This window comes from Mobula birostris, chromosome 9 (assembly GCF_030028105.1).
Source record: "Mobula birostris isolate sMobBir1 chromosome 9, sMobBir1.hap1, whole genome shotgun sequence".
Classification (NCBI taxonomy): Eukaryota; Metazoa; Chordata; class Chondrichthyes; order Myliobatiformes; family Myliobatidae; genus Mobula; species Mobula birostris.
The window spans coordinates 3328867-3352364 of record NC_092378.1 but is presented as its reverse complement, the minus strand read 5'-3'; the positions used below and the strand labels follow the sequence as shown (position 1 = coordinate 3352364).

Genomic DNA, 23498 nt, shown 5'->3' with positions numbered 1-23498 from the left:
ATGTTTTGGGCCGAGACCCCTCATCAGGACTGGAAAGGAAGGGGCAAGATGCCAGAATAAAAAGGTGGGGGTAGGGGACGGAGGACTAGCTAGAAGATGATAGGTGAAGAGTGGATCTGACTGTAAGGAGTTTGTCTGTTCTCACCATGACTGTGTGGGTTTCCTCCGGGTGCTCTGGTTTCCTCCCACATTCCAAAGGCATACTATTTAGTAGGTTGATTGGTCATTGTAAGTTGTCCTGTGATTAGGCCAGGGTTAAATGGGTGGGTTGCTGGGCAGCATGGCTCGGTGGACCAGAAGGGTGTGTTCCACAAAGTATCTCTAAATAAAATAAAAATAAATTGAAATGGGGAAATGGGTGAAGGGGTGAGTAATGGTGGGTGTGAGGGGTCAGGAGTGGGGGCGATGGAGTGGAGAGCAGGGTAGTCGGAGGGTGGGGAAGAGCAAGCTGGGAGGAGTGGGGGTGGAGCAAGGGACCGGTGGTCTGGGAGATGATTGGATGGAGGGAGAAATGAGGAACAGGGAGTTCTATTTTTATATGGAGAGAGCACATTATCAGGGTCTTTCTGGCCCAATGAGTTCGTGCTGCCCAATGACACTCATGTGACCAATTAACACACTAATCTGTATGTTTTAGGAAACCGGAGCACTCGGAGGATACCCACACGGTCATGGGGAGAACGTGCAGATGGGGGAGGGAATTGAATTCAGGTCACTGGTGCAGTAATAGCCTTACACTAACCGCCACACTGCCACGCTGCCCCTAACGCTTCTGTCAGCTGTGTGGAGATGCCAGGGATTGAACCTGGGACCTCGCATTATAAGCACTTGCTTTGCCTCTGAGCTCCGTCTCCTCAGCTGAACCATGGTAGAGGAGATAGTGTCTAAACCCTGTGATTAACACCCTATGGTCAGACATCAGTGAGGGAACTTATCTCAGCGGAGAGCTTTGGGTACCAAAAAAACCTCCCTCAGAATGGTTTCCAAGCCGGCACCTCTACCTCCTGGAAAGGGAACAGGAACACAAGAACGGTGAATTCCTGCAGGTCTCCTTACACTCTGACTTGAAACCTACCACTGGTCCTCAATTGTCACTTGGTCTAAACCCTGGAACTCCTTCCCCTGTGGGAGCACCTTTTCCTGAAGGACTGCAATATTCAAAGTGATTTATAAAGGTAAACATTAGCTGGTGCATCGAAATATGGAAATATACAGTAATCACATCAGCAACCAGCACCATCTGAGGATGACTTGGTGTTAGGCTGCAAGTGTCATCACACTTCCAGAGCCAACATAACACACACACAACTCACTAGCCCTAAGCCCGTTCGTCTTAGGAATCGATACGTGGGAGGGAACTGGAGAAGCTGAAGGAAATGATGTGGTCATGGGGAGAATGTACAAACTCTGTGGGTTACAGAGAGTGGTGGGTTACCGGTGCTCTAAAGCATTGCATTAACTGCTACGCTATGGTGCGGCCCACCCCCAGCTTCTTGAGGGGCAGATAGTGCAAACGATAGAAGGGTACAGTCGGCTGATCTTACCAACCATGCCCTTGTACTATTGTCAGGGTCACTTACAGCACAGGGGCAGCACATTCTCATTCTCGTGCCATCTGCCCCAGTCACTGAGTACACACTGAGGGTCTACGGTATGGCCGATTGTCCGAAAGCTCTGGTTAATTTTTGAGCCAGGGGTTTGACTGTTCCAATTCTGTCACTTCAGCAGAAAATAGAGTTTACCCCAAAGCAACAAGATCTCCTGAAGCACATCCTTGATGCCTTCTCCAAGTACCGCGTCCCTCAGGAGCTGACCAAGAAACTGGTAAGTGTTGGAAAGGGCCCTCCAAGGGTTTACAGCACAGACACAGATCCTTCCTTTTTCCCATCAGCACTGATCCCATTTGCCCGAATTACAACCATTTCTTTCTTTGTTTTGCCTCTTAAACGTAGAGATAGTTTCTGACTGTCACCTCCTCTAGGATGTGTCATACAATTGTCTCATGAAGGTATGGGACCATTTCCTCACCCAGAATGGGCCAGAGATAGATTCCACAAGGTTAGAGCCGTAAGTTTATACAACAGGGATCTTCAGCCCATCAGATCTCTTTTAACCACTAGTGATAATCTTTTTTATTAGAATATAGAAAATTATATCACAGAACAGACCCTTTGGCCCACAATGTTGTGCCAACCTTTTAACCTACTCCAAGATCAACCTAACCTTCCCTCTCACACAACCCTCCATTTTTCTGTCATGCATGTGTCTATCTAAGAGTTTTATCTGCCTCTCCCACCACCCCTGGCAGTGCTTTTCATGCACTCTGAGTAAAAAAAACACCTACCTCTGACATTCCCTCTACACTTTCCTCCAATCCCCTTAAAATTATACCCTCATTCTAGCCATTTCTGCCCTGGGAAAAAGTCTCTGGCTGTCCACCTTATCATCTTGTACATCTCCATCAAGTCACCTCACTCCTTTGCTCCAAAGAGAAAAGTCTTAGTTTTCTCAACCCCTACTGATAAAGCATGCTGTCTAATCCAGGCTGCTCGCTCCCTGCAGCTTCCACATTGCTCCTGTAATGAGAGCTGAACACAATACTCCCAGTGTGGTCTGACCAGAGCTGTAACACTACCTCGAGTCTCCTCAGTTCAGTCCCCTGACTAAACGGGGCAACACACCATATGCCTACTTAACAACTTTCCCTAAATTCCCACCAGTTCACCCCCCCAATCCTACCCTTCACCAACACACTGGGGGCAATTTACCCACCGACCTGCATGTTGCTTGGCTGTGGGAGGAAACCAAAGCTGAAGGAGGAAACCCACATGGTCACAGGGAGAACATGCAAACTCCACACAGACAGCACCGAAGTTGGGATCCCAAAAATGAAAAGTTTAACGCCTGAGAAATGATATATGGTTCTGGGTCTGTAAATGCTGGAGTTTAGAAGAATGAGGTGGAAGCTTATTGTTTTCAACAGTGGGGGAGTCTAGGACCAGAGTGCACAGACTCAGGATAGAGGACCATCCCTTTAGACCAGAGCGGAGGAGGAATTTCTTAAGTCAGATGGTGGCGAATCTATGGAATTCATTGTTACAGATAGCTGTGGCCAAGTCATAGGGTATATTTGAAGTGGAGATCGATATGTTCTTGATAAGTACGGATGTTGAAGTTTATGGGGAGAAGTCAGCAGAATTGGATTGAGAAGTACAATTAATGAGCCATGATGGGATGGCAGAGCTGTCATGAGGGGCTGAATGGCCTAATTCTGTTCCTATCCCTTGTGGTCTCATGGTCTTTGAGGCTGTGAGTCAGCAACTCTGTACTCTGAGCTAAGATCACTGTTGGAGAGGCTGGGGATTGGGGGACGGTACAAAGGGGCCCTCCGTGGGTTGACATACTGAACTGTTTGGGTTCCATCTCTGAGTGAGCTGCTAATGCGATGGTCTGACAGTGCTCTCTACATCTCTCCAGCTGCAGCAACGATGCAGTCCCGAGGAAAACTTCCTGCTCCTCACTGAAACCGCAACCAGTCATGTCCAGCTACTGGTGGAGTTCACCAAGAAACTACCTGGTGAGTGGGTCTAAGTCCAGCTCCTTTCACTGAAAGTCAACCTCGAGTTTATTTTCATGTGCACTGTTGCAATGAGAAAGCTACTTTTAGCGGCAACACAGGCAGATTGCATCAGATCTGCAGGAAACATACACAAAATGCTGGAGAAACTCAGCAGGTCACTCAACATCTGTGGAAATGACGTTTCGTACTGAGACTGTTCCTCAGGACTGGAAAGGAAGAGGGAAGAAGCCAGAGTAAGATGGTGGGCAGAAGGGAAGGAGGCAATAGAGCCACTGCCTGACAAGCAGGGGGTTGAAGGAGGAAGCTAGAGGGTTCTAGCACAACGTTCTGTAGATACCACTGATTGTGGGGAGGGATGGGCCTGTGATGTACGAGTCCACTACTCTCTGCACTTCTTACGCTCCTGCATTTTTGAATTGCCATACCAGACCATGATGTAACCAGTCAGCCCACTTTCGGCAGTACATCTGTAGGAATTTGTTGGAGTGTTGGGTGACCAGCTGGGCCTCCTTAACTTCCTGAGAAGGTAAAGACACCGGTGCATTTTGACACTGGTTTGTGATTGTATCTGTGTGACGGTCCCAGGATAATTTATCCAATATCTTGACACAGGAGACTCTGCAGATGCTGGAAATGTTGAATAACACACACAAAATGCATTTCTCCAGTATTGTGCGTGAGTTATTCATGCAGTGCTCAGAAATTTCAAGTTTCAGTTCAAAGTACATTTATTGTCAAAGTATGTATGTACAACCTTGAGATTCATCTGCTTACAGGCAGCCGCAAAACAAGAAACCCGAAAGAGTTCACTTTAAAAGAGACCAACACCCACTATGGATAGAGATAGAGAGAGAGAGATAAAATCGTACAAACAATGAAACAAGCAACAGCATTCCGAACTGAATTGAACCCATAGATCGGAAGCCTGGAGCAGCGGGAGTGGGTCCATTGCTGTAGTCTCAGTTTATCACACAGTGGGGCCAGTCACTGCGAAGCTCGCAGACACTAAGCTGGGAGCAGCCAGAGCACGACACAGCCTCAGCCTCAGCACCGAGGAGAGCGAAGTAAACCGTCACGGAGCAAAAATGGCCCTGACTCTTGCTTCCCAGTCCCGACACCCTGCCCTTCAGTCTATCAGGCCTGGCATTTCAATTGTCCAAGTGCCGGGTCATCCCCGCACTCAGACCCACGTCCCGCTGCAGCGACACGCTCTGGGCTGGTTCCAGGCCATGCTGGACTTTCCTAAAACGGCCTGATGCTTAGGTGGATCTGACCTTGCTCCCAGTTTAGTGTGAAAAAAACCTGCTCTAGTTGCTTTTTTAGGTTCGTGGGGATGGTTTTGGGCAGTTTGGGGTCAGGTGAGGGTTTAGAGACGGTGATGTGGGGTAATTAGAAGTCAAGCCATGAATCTAAGCACCTGCTGTGTGTCCAGCCAGCAACTCAGCTGTGGGGCATCCGTGGTTGGGTGTTGAGCTTGCACGCCAGCTGGGCTGAGAGCCAGTGGTACCCAACGGTCAGTGAGTTGCCCACTGGTTCCAGAGTTCTGTGAAGGCAAGAGGAACGAGGTTCGATGACCACCCCCGTCCCCACCAGTACACAAATCGGTGAGACCAGAGTTTGCGGCCTAGTGTTCCGAGTTTCAGATTCAAGTTCATTATCTGACCATAAAACAAAATAAACCAGCGTTCCTCTGGACCACAGTACACCCACAAAACGTGTCACACAGCACATAAACCAAAATATCACCATAAATAATTAATGAAATATAATTCAAAATGAACGTACTGCATGGCACAGGTAAACAGTAAACAGCTCATTCTCCTAGAAATGAGACCTCGGTGATGGCAGGGTATTCGTTAGTCTCACAGCCTGAGGGAAGAAGCTGTTCCCCAGTCTAACAGTCCTAGTCCTGATGCTCCTGTACCTCCTTCCTGATGGTAGTGGTCAGAGAGATTTCGTGTTCACTGTATGCTTTCACGTACACATGATAAATAAATTTGAATCTTACGTTCACACCAAACTCTGGGACTTTGAATGGTTTTACTGCAAGGAGTCCACTGAATGTGCGGTGGATACACAAAGAGAACTGTTGTCCGGTCAGTGAAGGTTGCACAGAGGAGTGAGACAGATGTGCGTGACCCTGGCTCTGTTGTCTACAGGCTTCCAGATGTTGGATCACGAGGATCAGATTGCCTTGTTAAAGGGCTCAGCAGTGGAAGCCATGTTCCTTCGCTCTGCCCAGATATTCAGCAAGAAGATTCCTTGTCAACAGAGCAAGTTGTTGGAAGATCGTATAAGACACAGTGGTGAGTACAGAATGTCCCTTCACTGTTAGAAATCTCAGCTGGTCTGTACAGTACATCACACTGTCGGAGTGTCACACTGAGGGAGGGTCACACTGTGGGAGGGGCGGTACTGAGGGAGGGTCACACTGTGGAAGGTGTGGTACTGAGGCAGGGTCACACTGTGGGAGGGGTGGTACTGAAGGAGGGTCACACTGTGGGAGGGATGGTACTGAGGGAGGGTCACACTGTGGGAGGGATGGTACTGAGGGAGGTTCACACTGTGGGAGGGGTGGTACTGAAGGAGGGTCACACTGTGGGAGGGATGGTACTGAGGGAGGGTCACACTGTGGGAGGGGTGGCACTGAGGGAGGGTCACACTGTGGGAGGGGTGGTACTGAGGGAGAGTCACACTGTGGGAGGGGCAGTACTGAGGGAGGGTCACACTGTGGGAGGGGCGGTACTGAGGGAGGGTCACATTGTGGGAGGGGCGGTACTGCGGGACGGTCACACTGAGGGAGGGGTGGTACAGAGGGAGGATCACACTGTGTGTGGGGTGATACTGAGGGAGAGTCACACTGTGGGAGGGGCGGTACTGAGGGAGGGTCACACTGTCGGAGTGTCACAGTGAGGGAGGGTCACACTGTGGGAGGGGTGGCACTGAGGGAGTGTCACACTGTGGGAGGGTGGTACTGAGGGAGGGTCACACTGAGGGAGGGGTGGTACAGAGGGAGGATCACACTGTGTGTGGGGTGATACTGAGGGAGAGTCACACTGTGGGAGAGGCGGTACTGAGGGAGGGTCACAGTGAGGGAGGGTCACACTGTGGGAGGGGTGGCACTGAGGGAGTGTCACACTGTGGGAGGGTGGTACTGAGGGAGGGTCACACTGAGGGAGGGGTGGTACAGAGGGAGGATCACACTGTGTGTGGGGTGATACTGAGGGAGGGTCACACTGTCGGAGTGTCACAGTGAGGGAGGGTCACACTGTGGGAGGGGTGGCACTGAGGGAGTGTCACACTGTGGGAGGGTGGTACTGAGGGAGGGTCACACTGTGGGAGGGGTGGTACTGAGGGAGAGTCACATTGTTGGAGGGGTGGTACTGAGGGAGGTTCACACTGTGGGAGGGGCGGTACTGAGGGAGGGTCACACTGTAGGAGGGGTGGTACCGAGGGAGGGTCACACTGTGGGAGGGGCGGTACCGAGGGAGGGTCACACTGTGGGAGGGGTGGCACTGAGGGAAGGTCACACTGTGGGAGGGGTGGCACTGAGGGAGGGTCACACTGTGGGAGGGGTGGTACTGAGGGAGGGTCACACTGTGGGAGGGGTGGTACTGAGGGAGGGTCACACTGTGTGAGGGGTGGTACTGAGGGAGGGTCACACTGTGGGAGGGGCGGTACTGAGGGAGAGTCACACTGTGGGAGGGGTGGTACAGAGGGAGGGTCACACTGTGGGAGGGGTGGTACTGAGGGAGGGTCACACTGTGGGAGGGGTGGTGTTGAGGAAGAGTCACACTGTGGGAGGGGTGGTACTGAGGGAGAGTCACACTGTGGGAGGGGTGGTACTGAGGGTCACACTGTGGGAGGGGTGGTGTACTGAGGGAAGGTCACACTGTGGAAGGGGTGGTACTGAGAGAGAGAGTCACACTGTGGGAGGGGTGGTGTACTGAGGGAAGGTCACACTGTGGAAGGGGTGGTACTGAGGGAGGGTCACACTGTGGGAGGGTGGTACAGAGGGAGGATCACACTGTGGGAGGGGTGGTACTGAGGAGAGTCAAACGGATGTCATGGCATACGCACAGGAAGTCTCTACAACAGGTCGTCAAAACTGCCCAACGCATCACCAGCACCAGCCTCCCCACCATCAAGGACGTGTGTACAGAAAGGTGCCATGGAAAGGGCCAGGAACATCATGAAGGATCCCACCCACCCTGCTCAGGAGCTGATAGTCCCACTTCCACCAGGGAGGAAGCTACAAAGCATCCACTATGGACCACCAGATTCAAAAGCAGTTACTTTCCCCAAGCAGTAAGGCTGATCAATACGTCCAGCGTTCCATACCGCCAAGCACATCAGTAACTCCACTCCACAGCCCCTCAGCCGCCCACCCCCCCATGCACTGAAACTTTACTCGTTTCTCTGTGTTTTATCAGATTGCTTTTATATTAATATTTAGGGTGTTCTTTATGCTTATTGTGTTTTTTTAAGCTGTATCTGATCAGGAGTAACAATCATTTTGTTTTCCTTTCTGCCCGTGTACTCTTGAATGACGATAAACAATCTTAAACCTTAAATCTGATTCTGGTTCTTGAGCAGAGAGTCTCACTGAGTCTATACCTGCACGTTCATACGGGCTGGATGTGAACTGTACCCTTTGTAGACGTAAAGCAGGTCAGAGGGAGGATAAATATTGAAGTGTACGTACTGTCCCCGTGCCAGTTGGTACCAGCGTCACTGGGAGAGGATGAGAGGAGGTATCAGTTGTTAAGCTGGGATTCAATTTCCCCTTCTTTCACTGTGAGCTTTTCACTAGTGCTCCAGAGAACTGGGCCACAGAAAAAGTAATGAAGTGATTTAATTTAATTTTATTTATTTAGAGATTCAGCATGGAACAAGCCTTTCCTGCCCAATGAGCCACACCACCCAGCAACCCACCAATTCAACCCTAGCCTACTCACAGGACAATGGCATTGACTAATTCACCTACTATCCTGTACGTCTTTGGGCTGTGTGAGGAAACCGAACCACCCAGGCGAAACCCATGCATTCACGGAGTGGATGTACAAACTCCTTACAGAGAATACCAGAAGTGAACTCTGAACTCCGATGCCCTAAGCTGTAATAGGCTCCGTACTAACTGCTGCACCACCATCGCACCCCCTTGTGATCATGTGCTCAGCCAACCCGGAGGCAGAGAGTGACTCTGATGCATTTGGTGAGAGAAAGCCTGGGATTAAATTCTTCACACTCGAGTTAAAGCTTCACTCAATTCACTCACTCCATCTACTCATTTTGTAGTTGTAGGGAAGACACAAACAATCTCCCAGGTATAATAGTGGCCAAAGGACCTAGGGTAATGGATGAACTGAAGGAAATTTATATGGAAATGGTGTTGGATAGACTGTTGGGTCTGAAGGCTGATAAGTCCCCGGGACCTGATGGTCTGCATCTCGGGGTAGTTAAGGAGGTGGCTTTAGAAATCGTGGACGCATTGGTAATCATTTTCCAATGTTCTATAGATTCAGGATCAGTTCCTGTGGATTGGAGGGTGGCTAATGTTGTCCTTCTCTTCAAGAGGGGAGGAAGAGAGAAAACAGGGAATTATAGACCAGTTAGCCTGACGTCGGTGGTGGGAAAGATGCTGGAGTCAATTATAAAAGATGAAATTACGACACATCTGGATAGCAGTAACAGGATCGGTCCCAGTCAGAATGCATTTACAAAGCGGAAATCGTGCTTGACTAATCTTCTGGAATTTTTTGAGGATGTAACTATGAAAATGGACAAGGGAGAGCCAGTGGATGTAGTGTACCTGGACTTTCAGAAAGCCTTTGATAAAGTCCCACATAGGAGATCAGTGGGCAAAATTAGGGCACATGGTATTGGGGGCAGAGTACTGACATGGATTGAAAATTGGCTGGCTGACAGAAAACAAAGAGTAGCGATTAACGGGTCCCTTTCGGAATGGCAGGCGGTGACCAGTGGGGTAGCAGGGTTTACTGCTGGGACTGCAGCTGTTTACAATATATATTAATGATTTAGATGAGGGAATTGAAAGTAACATTAGCAAATTTGCCGATGGCACAAAGCTGGGTGGCAGTGTGAAATGTAAGGAGGACGTTATGAGAATGCAGGGTGACTTGGACAGGCTGGGTGAGTGGGCAGATGCATGGCAGATGCAGTTTAATGTGGATAAATGTGAGGTTATCCACTTTGGTGGTAAGAACAGGAAGGCAGATTATTATCTAAATGGAGTCAAGTTCGGAAAAGGGGAAGCACAACGAGATCTAGGTGTTCTTGTTCATCAGTCACTGAAAGCAAGCATGCAAGTACAGCAGGCAGTGAAGGAAGCTAATGGCATGCTGGCCTTCATAACAAGGGGAATTGAATATAAGAGCAAAGAGGTCCTTCTGCAGCTGTACAGGGCCCTGGTGAGACCACACCTGGAGTACTGTGTGCAGTTTTGGTCTCCAAATTTGAGGAAGGACATTCTTGCTATTGAGGGAGTGCAGCGTAGGTTCACAAGGTTAATTCCTGGGATGGCAGGACTGTCATATGTCAAAAGATTGGAGCAACTGGGCTTGTATACTCTGGAATTTAGAAGGCTGAGAGGGGATCTTATTGAAACATATAAGATTATTAAGGGATTGGACACGCTGGAGGCAGGAAGCATATTCCCGCTGATGGGTGAGTCCAGAACCAGAGGCCACAGTTTAAGAATAAGGGGTAGGCCATTTAGAACGGAGTTGAGGAAAAACGTTTTCACCCAGAGAGTGGTGGATATATGGAATGCTCTGCCCCAGAAGGCTGTGGAGGCCAAGTCTCTGGATACTTTCAAGAAAGAGATGGATAGAGCTCTTAAAGATAGCGGAATCAAAGGTTATGGGGATAAGGCAGGGACTGGATACTGATTGTGGATGATCAGTCATGATCACAGTGAATGGCGGTGCTGGCTCGAAGGACCGAATGGCCTACTCCTGCACCTATTGTCTATTGTCACCCCTTCCACAGTGTGACCCTCCCTCAGCACCACCCCTCCCACAGTGTGACTCTCCCTCAGTACCACCCCTCCCACAGTGTGACCCTCCCTCAGTACCACCCCTCCCACAGTGTGACTCTCCCTCAGTACCACCCCTCCCTCAGTGTGACCCTCCCTCAGTACCACCCCTCCCACAGTGTGACCCTTCCTCAGTACCACCCCTCCCACAGTGTGACCCTCCCTCAACACCACCCCTCCCACAGTGTGACCCTCCCTCAGTACCACCCCTCCCTCAGTGTGACACTTCCCCAGTACCACCCCTCCCTCAGTGTGACCCTCCCTCGGTACCACCCCTCCCACAGTGTGACCCTCCCTCAGTACCACCCTTCCCACAGTGTGACTATCCCTCAGTACCACCCCTCCCACAGTGTGACCCTCCCTCGGTACCACCCCTCCCACAGTGTGACCCTCCCTCAGTACCACCCTTCCCACAGTGTGACTCTCCCTCAGTACCACCCCTCCCACAGTGTGACTCTCCCTCGGTACCACCCCTCCCATAGTGTGACCCTCCCTCAGTACTGCACCAGAACCTTTCTCTCCAGCCCAGAGTATGGACACCTCCTCCTGTTAGTTCCCAGTGTCTGCCCGTCTCTCTGGTCTAGGGTCCGTACTGTGGGGACCATCTGCTTTGAATTCTGCTGTTGGTACTATAGTTTTCCAGATATAAAGGAACAGATCATTCTGATTTACTTTGGACATTGAAAGGCTGCATATCTTTAGTTCCTTTGTGTGGAAGTGTCAGTCTAGATGTGATAACTGGATGATTTGTGGCTGTACGTCCCTCTCAAAGTTCTCACTTTGTCCTCTATCAACTTTTAACTTAAGGGCATTTTGTTGCATTATTCATCTGTGTGTCTTGGATTATCAGAGAGACCATAATGAATTCATACTCCTCCGTGAAATGACTGGTCAGTGTCTGACAATGGCCTTTCTGTAGAAGGTTTCATTCACATGCAGATGTGGGATAACATCGAGGCAGCAGATTTTTTTAACCCAACCCTAGTTCCAATGGCGGTGGATAAATCATCTGATGTGCACTGAGCAGATAACCCTGTATTGATCACTGTGAGCACTGAGCAGGTAACCCTGTATTGATCACTGTGAGCACTGAGCAGGTAACCCTGTATTGATCACTGTGAGCACTGAGCAGATAGCCCTGTGTTGATCACTGTGAGCACTGTGCAGATAACCCTGTATTGATCACTGAGCACTGAGCAGGTATACCTGTATTGATCAATGAGCACTGAGCAGATAGCCCTGTATTGATCACTGAGCACTGAGCAGATAACCCTGTATTGATCACTGTGAGCACTGAGCAGATAGCCCTGTATTGATCACTGAGCACTGAGCAGATAACCCTGTATTGATCACTGTGAGCACTGAGCAGGTAACCCTGTATTGATCACTGTGAGCACTGAGCAGATAACCCCGTATTGATCACTGTGAGCACTGAGCAGATACCCCTGTATTGATCACTGTGAGCACTGAGCAGATAGCCCTGTATTGATCACTGAGCACTGAGCAGATAACCCTGTATTGATCACTGAGCACTGAGCAGATAACCCTGTATTGTTCACTGTGAGCACTGAGCAGATAGCCCTGTATTGATCACTGTGAGCACAGAGCAGATAGCCCTGTGTTGATCACTGTGAGCACTGTGCAGATAACCCTGTATTGATCACTGAGCACTGAGCAGGTATACCTGTATTGATCAGAGCACTCAGATAGCCCTGTATTGATCACTGAGCACTGAACAGATAACCCTGTATTGATCACTGTGAGCACTGAGCAGATAGCCCTGTATTGATCACTGAGCACTGAGCAGATAACCCTGTATTGATCACTGTGAGCACTGAGCAGGTAACCCTGTATTGGTCACTGTGAGCACTGAGCAGATAACCCCGTATTGATCACTGTGAGCACTGTGCAGATAATCCTGTATTGATCACTGTGAGCACTGAGCAGATAGCCCTGTGTTGATCACTGTGAGCACTGAGCAGGTAACCCTGTATTGATCACTGTGAGCACTGAGCAGATAACCCCGTATTGTTCACTGTGAGCACTGAGCAGGTAACCCCGTATTGATCACTGTGAGCACTGAGCAGATAACCCCGTATTGATCACTGTGAGCACTGAGCAGGTAACCCCGTATTGCTCACTGTGAGCACTGGGGGACTTCAAAGGTTTTCAAAATGTCGACCTTTCATTTGTCACTGGCCTTTCTTCAACCTGACGACGGCATTCCACAAAGAGCTCTTCTTGCAAGTTCGCCCTGAGTTTAAATTGGTGGTACGGCAACGTGAGAAAGACTGCAGACACCAGAGTCTGAAGCGACACAAGGTCAGCTGGAAAAACTCAGTGGGTTGGGCAGCATCTGTGAGAGGAAAGGAAATCCTGATGAAGGGTCTCGGCCCAAAACATCGACTGTTTATTCCTCTCCATAGATACTGCCTGACCTGCTGAGTTCCTCCAGCATTTTGTGTGTTGCCCTGGATCTCTCGCGGTTGTGTTGAGGCCTTCTCTGAGGATTGCCACCTTGTCACGGTGTAGTGGCTTCCAAGTCCCTGAGATTCTGAGAGCAATGGCTTCAGGAGTTTAGCTGTCTGGCACCGAGCTCCTGGTGGGGTCACCCATGGCAGTAAGGTCAAGGGAGAGGTTCCAGACAAATGATGATCCAACCAAGACTTGTACGGTGGAGTTGGTGGACGATGATGTCACATCAGAATGGCAGCGAAGGGGGAGGAAGGCTACAGCAGTGAAAGGTCCCCAGTCATCTTGTATTCCAGGCCACTGGACCCTGACCCCAGTCTGCCCAAGGACAGTGTGGTGGCTGCCAAGCATCAGCCTCCCCACTTTAAACAAAGTCACTCACAGGAGTATTCCATTAAGGGAATACACCCTAACATTACCAGATCAGCCTCTATAGCTGCCTGAGGACCCACCAACTGACACCCCTTAGGAGAACATCATACTCGTCTCCAGTCATTGCACTGCTGTTATGGAGGATGGGACTACAACTAGAGGTTATGGGTTAAGGGTGAAAGGTGAAATGTTTAAGGGGAACAAAAGGAGAATCTTCTTCACTCAGAGAGTTGGAATGAGCTGCAACGCAAGTGGTGCATGCAAGCTCGATATCGAGATTTAAGAGAGGTTTGGATGGGTACATGGACGGTAGGGGTGTGGAGGGCGATGGTCCCAGTGCAGGCTGATGGGAGTAGGCAGTTTAAATGGTGTGGCATGGACTGGTTGGGCTGAGGGTCTGTTTCTATGCTGTACTTTTCTATGACTCTATGTGTTGAGGAAAGGAATAGTTCCCTCAGTCCTGCTCGTCCCACATTGGGGGCTTTATGTGCCTCTGCCCCTCCCACAGAGGGGTTATCTCTGTCCCTGTCCCCCCCCCACAGAGGTACACTCATACAGACATCTGTTTGACAGCAGGTGACAATAACTAGACAACAGTTTCCAAGTCTCCTTGAGAGTTCTTCACTCTCTCTGTCCCATGTCGATGACCTCCACGCCAGTTAGGGACCATTTCCACAACTGATTTGGACAACACCACTGACCACTCACTTTCTCCTATGTCATTCAACTACCCCCCACCCCCCCCACCCCAGGCACTTATCTGCCAATGTGTCTACAGCTCCATGTTGATATGCTCAGGATTTAGAACTTCCAATCAAACCGCAGGAGGTTGTAAAGTCCGTGTAGTGACACACACAGAGTGCTGGAGGAACTCGGCAGGTCAGGCAGCGTCTATGGAGAGGAATAACTAGTCAATGTTTCGAGCTGAGACCCTTCAACAGGACTGCTCTTGAGTTCTTGCATCAGTGGAATCTCTTGTGTTTAAATAATATTGAGAATCACAACTGCTTCCAAGGTCTGTACATTTAATAAAGATGTTTCAAGGGGATTGAACAATCTATCGCTGCTTAAAACTGATGAAAACAATGCTAATTGTGGCTGTAGTTCTTGTTGGACTCCTCGAAGGAAACGTGGCTGCCGATCAGGGATACTGCTGTGTTTTCAACTCTACGTCCACACTTTGGAAAAACTGATCACCTGGCTGGTTTTCTACTCCCTGAGTATAGGCAGAGACTGAAGACTGCAGCACCAGCAGTGAGGACCAAGAAGGTTTGGACAAGGGAAACACAGGAGTGCCTACAGGATTGCTTTGAATCGGTAGACTGAACTGCATTCAGTGATTCATCTTCAAATCTAATTGAGTATTCTGCAGTTGTTACCGACTTCATTAAAGCCTGTCTGGATGAGGGCGTGCCTATGAAAACTTCTTATACACTCCCAAAGCCAAAGCCGTTGTCTGCTGTAGGCTAGATCTGCAGCATTTAAGTCTAGTGACCCAGCTCTGTACAAGACAACCAGGTATGACTTGCAAAGGAACACACACAAAATGCTGGAGGAACTCAGCAGGCCAGGCAGCATCAATGGAAAAGAGTACAGTCAACGGTTCGGGCCGAAACCCTTCGGCAGGATCGGAGAAAAAAGCTGAGGCGTGATTTTGAAAGATGGGGAGAGGGGAAAGAGAAACACCAGGTGATAGGTGAAACTTGGAGGGGGAGGGATGAAGTAAAGAGCTGGGAGGTTGATTGGTGAAAGAGAAAGAAGGAAATGGAAGAAAGAAAAGGAAGGGGGAGCACCAGACGATGAGTGGGCAAGGAGTTAAGGTGAGAGGGGGAAGAAGGTATGGGAAACGGTACAGGGGGGTGTTGGGGTCTTTACCGTAAGTTAGAGAAGTCAATGTTCATGCCACCAGGTTGGAGGCTACCCAAACGGAATATAGTGTGGCCTCATCACGACAATGAAGGAGGTCATAGATGGACATATCAGAATGGGAATGGGAAGTGGAATTAAAATGGGTGGCCACTGGGAGATCCTGCTTTTTCTGACAGTAGGTGCTCAACAAAGTGGTCTCCCAATCTACATCAGGTCTCACCGATATAGAGGAGGCCACACCAGGAGCACCAGGAGGCCACACGCGTGCTTACCCGGACCCCCGCCCCTACAGCCATGTATCCTCTCTGGGAGCATTTTCCATTCCCAGGAGCGAGATATACCAGCTAGTAGAGTGTGTCACAGCAACAGCCTCGCACTCAACATCAGTAACGCGAAGGAGCAGATTGTGAACTTCAGGAAGGGTAAGAGGAGGGAACACATACCAATCCTCACAGAGGGATCAGAAGTGGAGAGAGTGAGCATTCAAGTTCCTGGGTGTCAAGATTTCTGAGGATCCAACCTGGTCCCAAAATATCAATGCAGTTATAGAGAAGGCAAGATAGTGGCTATATTTCATTAGAAGTTTGAAGAGATTTGCTTTGTCAACTAAAACACTCAAAAACCTTTATATATTGGGGAGAGCATTCTGACAGGCTGCATCATTGTCTGGTATGGGGAGGGGCTACTGCACAGGACCTAAATAAACTATAGAAAGTTGTAAAATTTGTCAGCTTCATCTTGGCTCCTGGCAACTGTAGTATCCAAAATATCTTCAAGGAGCGGTACCTCAGAAAAGTGGCGTCCATTATTAAGGACCCCCAGCCCCCAGGGCATGCCCTCTTCTACAGTCAGGTAGGAGGTACAGAAGCCTGAAGGCACACACTCAGTGATTCAGGAACAGCTTCTTCCTCCTCTATCATCCGATTCCTGAATGGACATTGAACCCGTGAACACTACCTCACTTTTTTTCTGTTTTGGCACTATTTTTTAATTTAACTATTTAATATACATATATACTTGGTGTAATTGAGTTATTAGCTTATTTATTTTTCTATATTTATCATGTATTGCTCTGTACTGCTACTGCTAAGTTAACAAATTTCCATAAGACCATTACATACAGGAGCAGAATTAGACCATTTGGCCCATCAAGTCTACTCCACGATTTCATCATGTTGGACCCAATTTCCCTCTCAGCCCCAATTTCCTGCCTTCTCCCCGTATCCCTTCATGCCCCAACCAATCAAGAATCGATCAACCTCTGCCTTAAATATACATAACGACTTGGCCTCCAAAGCTGCCGGTAGTAAAGAATTCTACAAATTCACCACTCTCTGACTAAAGATAATCTGAAATCTTAGAATCAGAATCCAAATCAGGTTTAATATCACTGGCATGTCGTGAAATTTGTTGTTTTGTGTGAGCAGTACATTGCAATACATAATTTAAAAAATCTGTAAATTACAGTAAGTATATACAGTTCCTCTAAAAAGTATTCACCCCCCCCCAGAAGTTTTCATGTTTTATTGTTTTACAACATTGAATCACAGTGGATTTAATTTGGCTTTTTTGACACTGATCAACAGAAGTATCTTTTGTATCAAAGTGAAAACAGATCTCTACAAAGTGATCTAAATTATTTACAAATATAAAACACAAAATAATTGACTGTATAAGTATTCACCCTCTTTAATGTGACACACCAAATCATCACTGGTGCAGCCAATCAGTTTTAGAAGTTATATAATTAGTTAAATGGAGATCACCTCCACATCTCCAAAGGGAAAGTCAAGGTGTTTCAATTGATTGTAGTACAAATACACCTGTATCTGGAAGGTCCAACTGCTGGTGAGTCAGTATCCTGGCAAAAATTATACCACGAAGACAAAAGAACACTCCAAGCAACTCCACGAAAAGGTTATTGAAAAGCACAAGTCAGGAGATGGATACAAGAACATTTCCAAGTCACTGAATATCCCTTGGAGTACAGTTAAGTCAATCATCAAGAAATGGAAAGAATATGACACAGCTGTAAATCTGCCTAGAGCAGGCCGTCCTCAAAAACTGAGTGACCGTGCAAGAAGGGAACGAATGAGGAAGGCCAGCAAGAGACCTATGCAACTCCGGAGGAGTTACAAACGTCAGCCGCTGAGATGTGAGAGACTGCGCATACAACTGTTGTCCAGGTGCTTTGCCAGTCGCAGCTTTATGGGAGAGTGGCAAAAAGGAAAACACTGATGAGAAAAACTCCCATGGGAGACTCTGAGGCAGGTTGTCTGATGAAACCAGCATTGAGCTGTTTGACCATCAGACTAAACACTATGTTTGGCGTAAGCCAAACACCACACAGCATCAAAAACACACCATCCTACCATGACGCATGGTGGTGGCTGCATCATGCTGTGGGGATCCTTCACAGCAGCAGCCCTGGCAGGCTTGTGAAGGTAGAGGGTAAAATGAATGCAGCAAAATACAAGGAAATCCTGGAGCAATACCTGATGCAGTTTGCAAGAGAATTGTGACTTGGTACAAGATTTGTTTTCTAGCAAGACAATAACTCTAAGCATGAAGTCAAAACCACACAGGAATGGCTTAAAAACAGCAAAGTTAATGTGCTGGACTGGCCAAGTCAGAGTCCAGACCTGAATCCAATTGAGAATTTGAGGTAGGACTTGAAAAGGGCTGTTCACTCATGATCCCCATGCAATCTGACAGAGCTTGAGCAGTTTTGTAAAGAAGAGTGGGGAAAAATTGCAGTGTCTCAATATATAAAGCTGATAGAAACCTATCCACACAGACTCAAGGCTGTAATTGCGGCCAAAGGTGCATCGACTAAATACTGACTTGAAGAGGGTGTGAGTAATTATGCAATCAATTATTTTGTGTTTAATGAATGTAATACATTTAGACCAATTTGTTTTCACTTTGACACAAAAGAGTCAAATTAAATCCACTGTGATTCAATGTTGTAAAACAATAAAACATGAAAACCTCCGGGGGCGAGGGAGGAATACTTTTTATAGGCGTTGTATATATATAAAGCTGCCCCTGAAAATTTGCAGTGAGAGCAAGGCACGTACTGGGTGATGGGAGACCTTAATGATGAATGCCACCTTTTGAGGCATTGCTCCTTGAAGATGTCCTGGATGCTACAGAGGCTGGTGCCCATGATAGAGCTGACTGAGTTTATGTCTCGCAACCTATTGCCATCCTGTGACCTACCAAATCTCCTCAAACTCCTAATGAAATATAATCACTGTCGTGGCTTCTTTATAACTACATAGATGTATTGGACCCAGGATAGATCTTCAGAGATGTTGACAAACACGAACTTGAAATCGCTCGCTCTGATCCTTCAAAGAGGACTGGTATGTGTTCCCTCACCTTACCCTTTCTGAAGTCCACAATCAGTTCTTAGGTCTTATTGATGTGGGCATGTGGCCAAGTGGTTTAAGCTTTCGTCTAGTGATCTGAAGGTCACCAGTTCGAGCCTTCGCTGAGGCAGCGTGTTGTGTCCTTGAGCAAGGCACTTATCCACACATTGCTCTAGTCTGTGTGAGGAGTGGCACGCCACACAGTCTTTTGTTCCGCACCTTGTAAGGCATGAAAATGCCCAGTGCTGGCCTCTTAGGCCTGAGTCGACAATCCCTCCCCGTTGATGTTGACTGCAGGGTTGTTGCTGCAATACCACTCAATCAGCTAATCTATCTTGCTCCTGTACACCTCCCCTCGCCATCATAAATTCTGCCAACAATAGTTGTATTGTCAGCAAATTTATAGATGGCATTTGAGCTGTGCAGTCATAGGTGTAGAGACGGTAGAGCTGTGGGCTAAGCACATGTGCATCAGTGGAGATGGAGATGTCATTTCCAGTCCACACAGATTGCCGTCTTCCGGTGAGGAAGGCTAGAATCCAGTTGCAGAGGGAGGTACAGAGGCCCAGGTTTTGGAGCTTCTTGATCAGACCTGTAGGAATGATTGTATTAATCACTGAACTGTAATCAATAAAGATTACAGAAGCCTGACGTAAGTATTCGTAATGTCCAGGGAATCCAAGGCCGCGTGAAGAGGCAATGAGGTTGCATCCGCTGTACACCTACAAATTGCAGTATTATCTGAAAGTCGAGATATTGGTCTGATCAACAGTTGGAGATTGTTTTATAGTTATTCAACCATCACGGCTGTTTCAGGGATTTTACTGAACTGGCATCCTGAGTGACAACTTGTGTGAAAATGTTGATCCAGTTAGATCCCAGCGATGCAGGATGCAGGCTGGAATGACAGTAATCACTGCCGTCTGCTGGTCTCTATGACAACTGCAGGGGCTTCGGATCTCATCTCGAAATTCAAAGTTGAGTTTATTAGAAACACAAGAGATACTGCAGATTCTTGAAATCTTGAGCAACACGATTCATGGCCCAAATGTTTGCTCCCAGGTTTACTGCTTATCACTCTCCGTTGATGCTGCCTGACTTGCTGCATTCCTCCAATATTCTGTGTTGAGTTTATTGCCATCTGCACAACTACAATGAAAAACTTACTTACAGCAGTATTACAGGCACGGAGTATCAGATAAGCGGTATTCACAAAAATTAAAGAAATGTTACCAAATTTTTACATGTAGAAAACTTTATTTGAACAGAAAAAAAGCCTGTTTTAGTACGAAGTGAACAAAAGGGTCACATTGTTGTTGCACTGTAGTGATTAGGGTTGTGCTGGTCGGTTCAAGAACAAGATAGTTGAAGGAAGGTAATGACCCTCACCGCCAGGCGAGGAACATTCCGGTTTCTGTACCTCTTGCCTGATGTTAACTGTGAGAAGATGGTATGGTGCTCTTTGATGGATGTTGCCTTATGAAGCAGCACTCTCTGTAAGTACTGTTGATGGTGGGAAGGGATGTGCCCATGATGTAGTGAGACTATAACACCATCAGACATAGGAGCAGAATTAGACCATTTGGCCCATCAAGTCTGCTCTGTCACTCAATCATGGTTGATTTATTTTCACTCTCAACCCCATTCTCCTGCCCTCTCTCTGTAACCTTTGATGACCTGACTAATCAAGAACCTATCAAACACCGTTTTAATTATGCCCAAAGACTTGGCCTCCACAGTCATCTGTGGCAATGAATTCCACAGATTCACTGCCCTCTGGCTAAAGAAATTCCTCCTCATCTCTGTTCCAAAGGGACGTCCTTGTATTCTGAGGTTGTACCTTCTGGTCCTAGATTTCCCCCCACTGCACTAAAGGAAACAACCTCTCTACATTCACTCTATCTAGTCCTTGCAATATTCAATAGGTTTCATTCATTCTTCTAAACTCCAGCAAGTACAAACCCAGAGCCATCAAATGCTCCTCACGTTAACCCTTTCATTCTCGTGAACTTGACACCCAGGAACTTGAAGCTGCTCACTCTCTCCACTTCCAATCCCTCTATGAGGATTGGTATGTGTTCCTTAATCTTACCCTTCCTGAAGTCCACAATCATCTCTTTCGCCTTACTGACGTTGAGTGCCAGGTTGTTGCTGCGACACCATTCCACTAGTTGGCATATCTCACTCCTGTACTCCCTCTCGACAACACCTGAGATTCTACTAATGGTTGTATTGTCAGCAGATTTGTAGACGGTATTTGAGCCATGCCTAGCCACACAGTCATGTGTATACAGAGAGCAGAGCAGTGGGCTAAGCACACACCCGAGTTGCGCTAGTGTTGATTGTCAGCCAGGAGGATATGTTATCACCAATCTGCACAGATTGTGGTCTTCCTGTTAGGAAGTTGAGAATCCAATTGCAGAGGGAGGTACAGAGGCTCAGGATCTGCAACTTCTCAATCAGGATTGTGGGAATGATGCTATTAAATGCTGAGCTATTGTTGTAGGAGCTTGTGTTGTCTTGATGGTCTAAGGCCGTGTGAAGAGCCATTGAGATTGTATCTGCCATTGACCTATTGTGACAATAGGCAAATTGCAATGGTTCCAGGTCCTCGCTGAGGCAGGAGTTCAGTCTAGTCATGACCAACCTCTCAAAGTATTTCATCACTGTCGATGTGAGTGCTACCGGGCGATAGTCATTAAGGCAGATCACATTATTCTTCTTAGGCACTGGTGTAATTGTTGCTTTTTTGAAGGAAGTGGGAACTTCCACCCGTAGCAGTGAGAGGTTGAAAATGTCCTTGAAGACTCTCGTTAGTTGGCTGGCACAGGTTTTCAGAGTCTTAACAGGTACTCCATCAGGACCTTCTGCCTTGCGAGGGTTCACTCTCTTTAAAGACAGCCTAACATCGGTCTCTGAGACAGAGATCACAGGGCCATCAGGTGCAGCAGGGGTCTTCACAGCTGTAGTTGTGTTCTCCCTTTCAAAGCGTGCACAGAAGGTGTTGAGTTCATCTGGTAGTGAAGCATCGCTGCCATTCAGGCTATGGGGTTTCACTTTGTAGGAAGTAATGTCTTGCAGACCCTGCCAGAGTTGCTGTGCATCTGATATCGCCTCCAATCTCGTTCAGAATTGTCTCTTCACCCTCGAATCATACCTGGTTTTCTGATACAGACCTGGGTGGCCAGACTTGAATGCCACTGATCTAGCCTTCAGCAGACGACGTACCTCCTGGTTCATCCACAGCTTTTGGTTTGGGAATGTACTGTAAGTCTTTGTAGGCACACACTCATCCACACAGGTTTTAATGAAGTCGGTAACAGCTGCAGCATTATCATCCAGATTCAAAGACGAATCCCTGAATACAGTCCAGTCCACCGATTCAAAGCGGTCCTGTAGGCGCTCCTGTGCTTCCCTTGTCCAAACCTTCTTGGTCTTCACTGCTGGTGCTGCAGCCTTCAGTCTCTGCCTATACTCAGGGAGTAGAAGTACAGCCAGGTGATCAGACTTCCCGAAGTGAGGGTGTGGAATAGCACGGTAGGCATTCTTGATGGTGGTGTAACAATGGTCCAGTGGGTTGTTTCCTCTGGTATTGTAAGTGATCTGTTGATTGTAATTGCTTAGTGATTTTTTCCAGACTGACCTTGTTAAAGTCTCCCAAAACGATGGTGAAGGTGTTAGGATGCGCTGTTTCATGCATGTTGATCCCATTACTCAGATCATCTAAAGCCTGATTGACATTGGCCTGAAGTGGAATGTATACCACTACCAGAATGACCCCAGAGAACTCCCGTGGTAGGTAAAAAGGATGATACTTAACCGCTAGATATTCCAGGTCCGGTGAGCAGAATTGGGACAGCACTGATATATTTGTGCAGCAAGAAGAGTTGATCATGAGGCATACTCCTCCACCTCTGCTTTTGAGAGACTCTATAGACTTATCCCAATGGTGTATAGTAAACCAGTGTATAGTTCCCCTGTGGTTGTTGTTCTGTTCCACAGTGAGAGGCCATTCACCCACTACTTGTACTGTCTGGGAGCAGGTAGAAGGTGACAGGAAATCACTGTGGGGTGACGCCACCTGGCGTCCTTGCTCAGGGATGCAGTGATGCCTCGGCACTGGGCATACACCGAGCCACAGTAACATGACAAATGTACTCCCTGCAGGTATTTGGAAGCTGCAGTGTTTCTGGGGAAGGACAGTGATGAGGGCCACAAGCTGGATTTGAACCAGACCACTGGGCAATGTCTTCAGGAGAGCGTTACAAAAGGGGGTGTTTCCTCAGGGGCACAGCAAGTAGTTCTGCTGTCCCACAGTCCCAGAGACCCAGGTTCCATCCTGACATACGGAGCTGTCTGTGCAGAGTTTGCAGGTTCTTCCCATGACTGTGTCAGGAAATGTAGAGGAGGTTTGATACAAAAGCTGAGTGATGGAGATGATTCAGCCATGACCAATAACTTTAATAATAGACCACAAAATAACAAAATAGCAAGCCATGTGGAACCACAAAACAAGAGAGAACAGAAACTCAACACAACAGGCAACAAGGTAAACTTTAGGCAGGGAGAGGGAAAGGTCGGGGCAACTGGTTGTGATCAGCTTCTTCGATGAGTGAACAAAGTCTGTGTGTGAGAACGGGGGTTAAATAGGCTGCCGGTGACGAGCCTGGAATGAGTGACAGGTGAATCCTATCAGCTGGGTGCAGACTGGGAGGTGCCGGTATGTGCAGGCTGGGAGATGTCAGCAGGAACAGGCCTGACAAAACTCCTCCTA

At 47.9% G+C, this 23498-nt stretch overlaps 1 protein-coding gene across 5 annotated transcripts in view; it reads left to right on the top strand.

Moving 5' to 3' along the window:
- Positions 1-23498, top strand: part of nr1h4 (nuclear receptor subfamily 1, group H, member 4) — a 98000-nt gene that overhangs the window by 62495 nt on the left and 12007 nt on the right. For 3 of the 5 annotated variants that reach the window (XM_072267376.1, XM_072267372.1, XM_072267374.1), the window contains 3 exons: positions 1726-1824; positions 3478-3577; positions 5740-5886. In XM_072267376.1, the coding sequence (XP_072123477.1) occupies positions 1726-1824; positions 3478-3577; positions 5740-5886 (346 nt within the window). The remainder of the gene's footprint in view (positions 1-1725; positions 1825-3477; positions 3578-5739; positions 5887-23498) is intronic. The other 2 variants (XM_072267373.1, XM_072267375.1) reach the window with 2 other exon arrangements.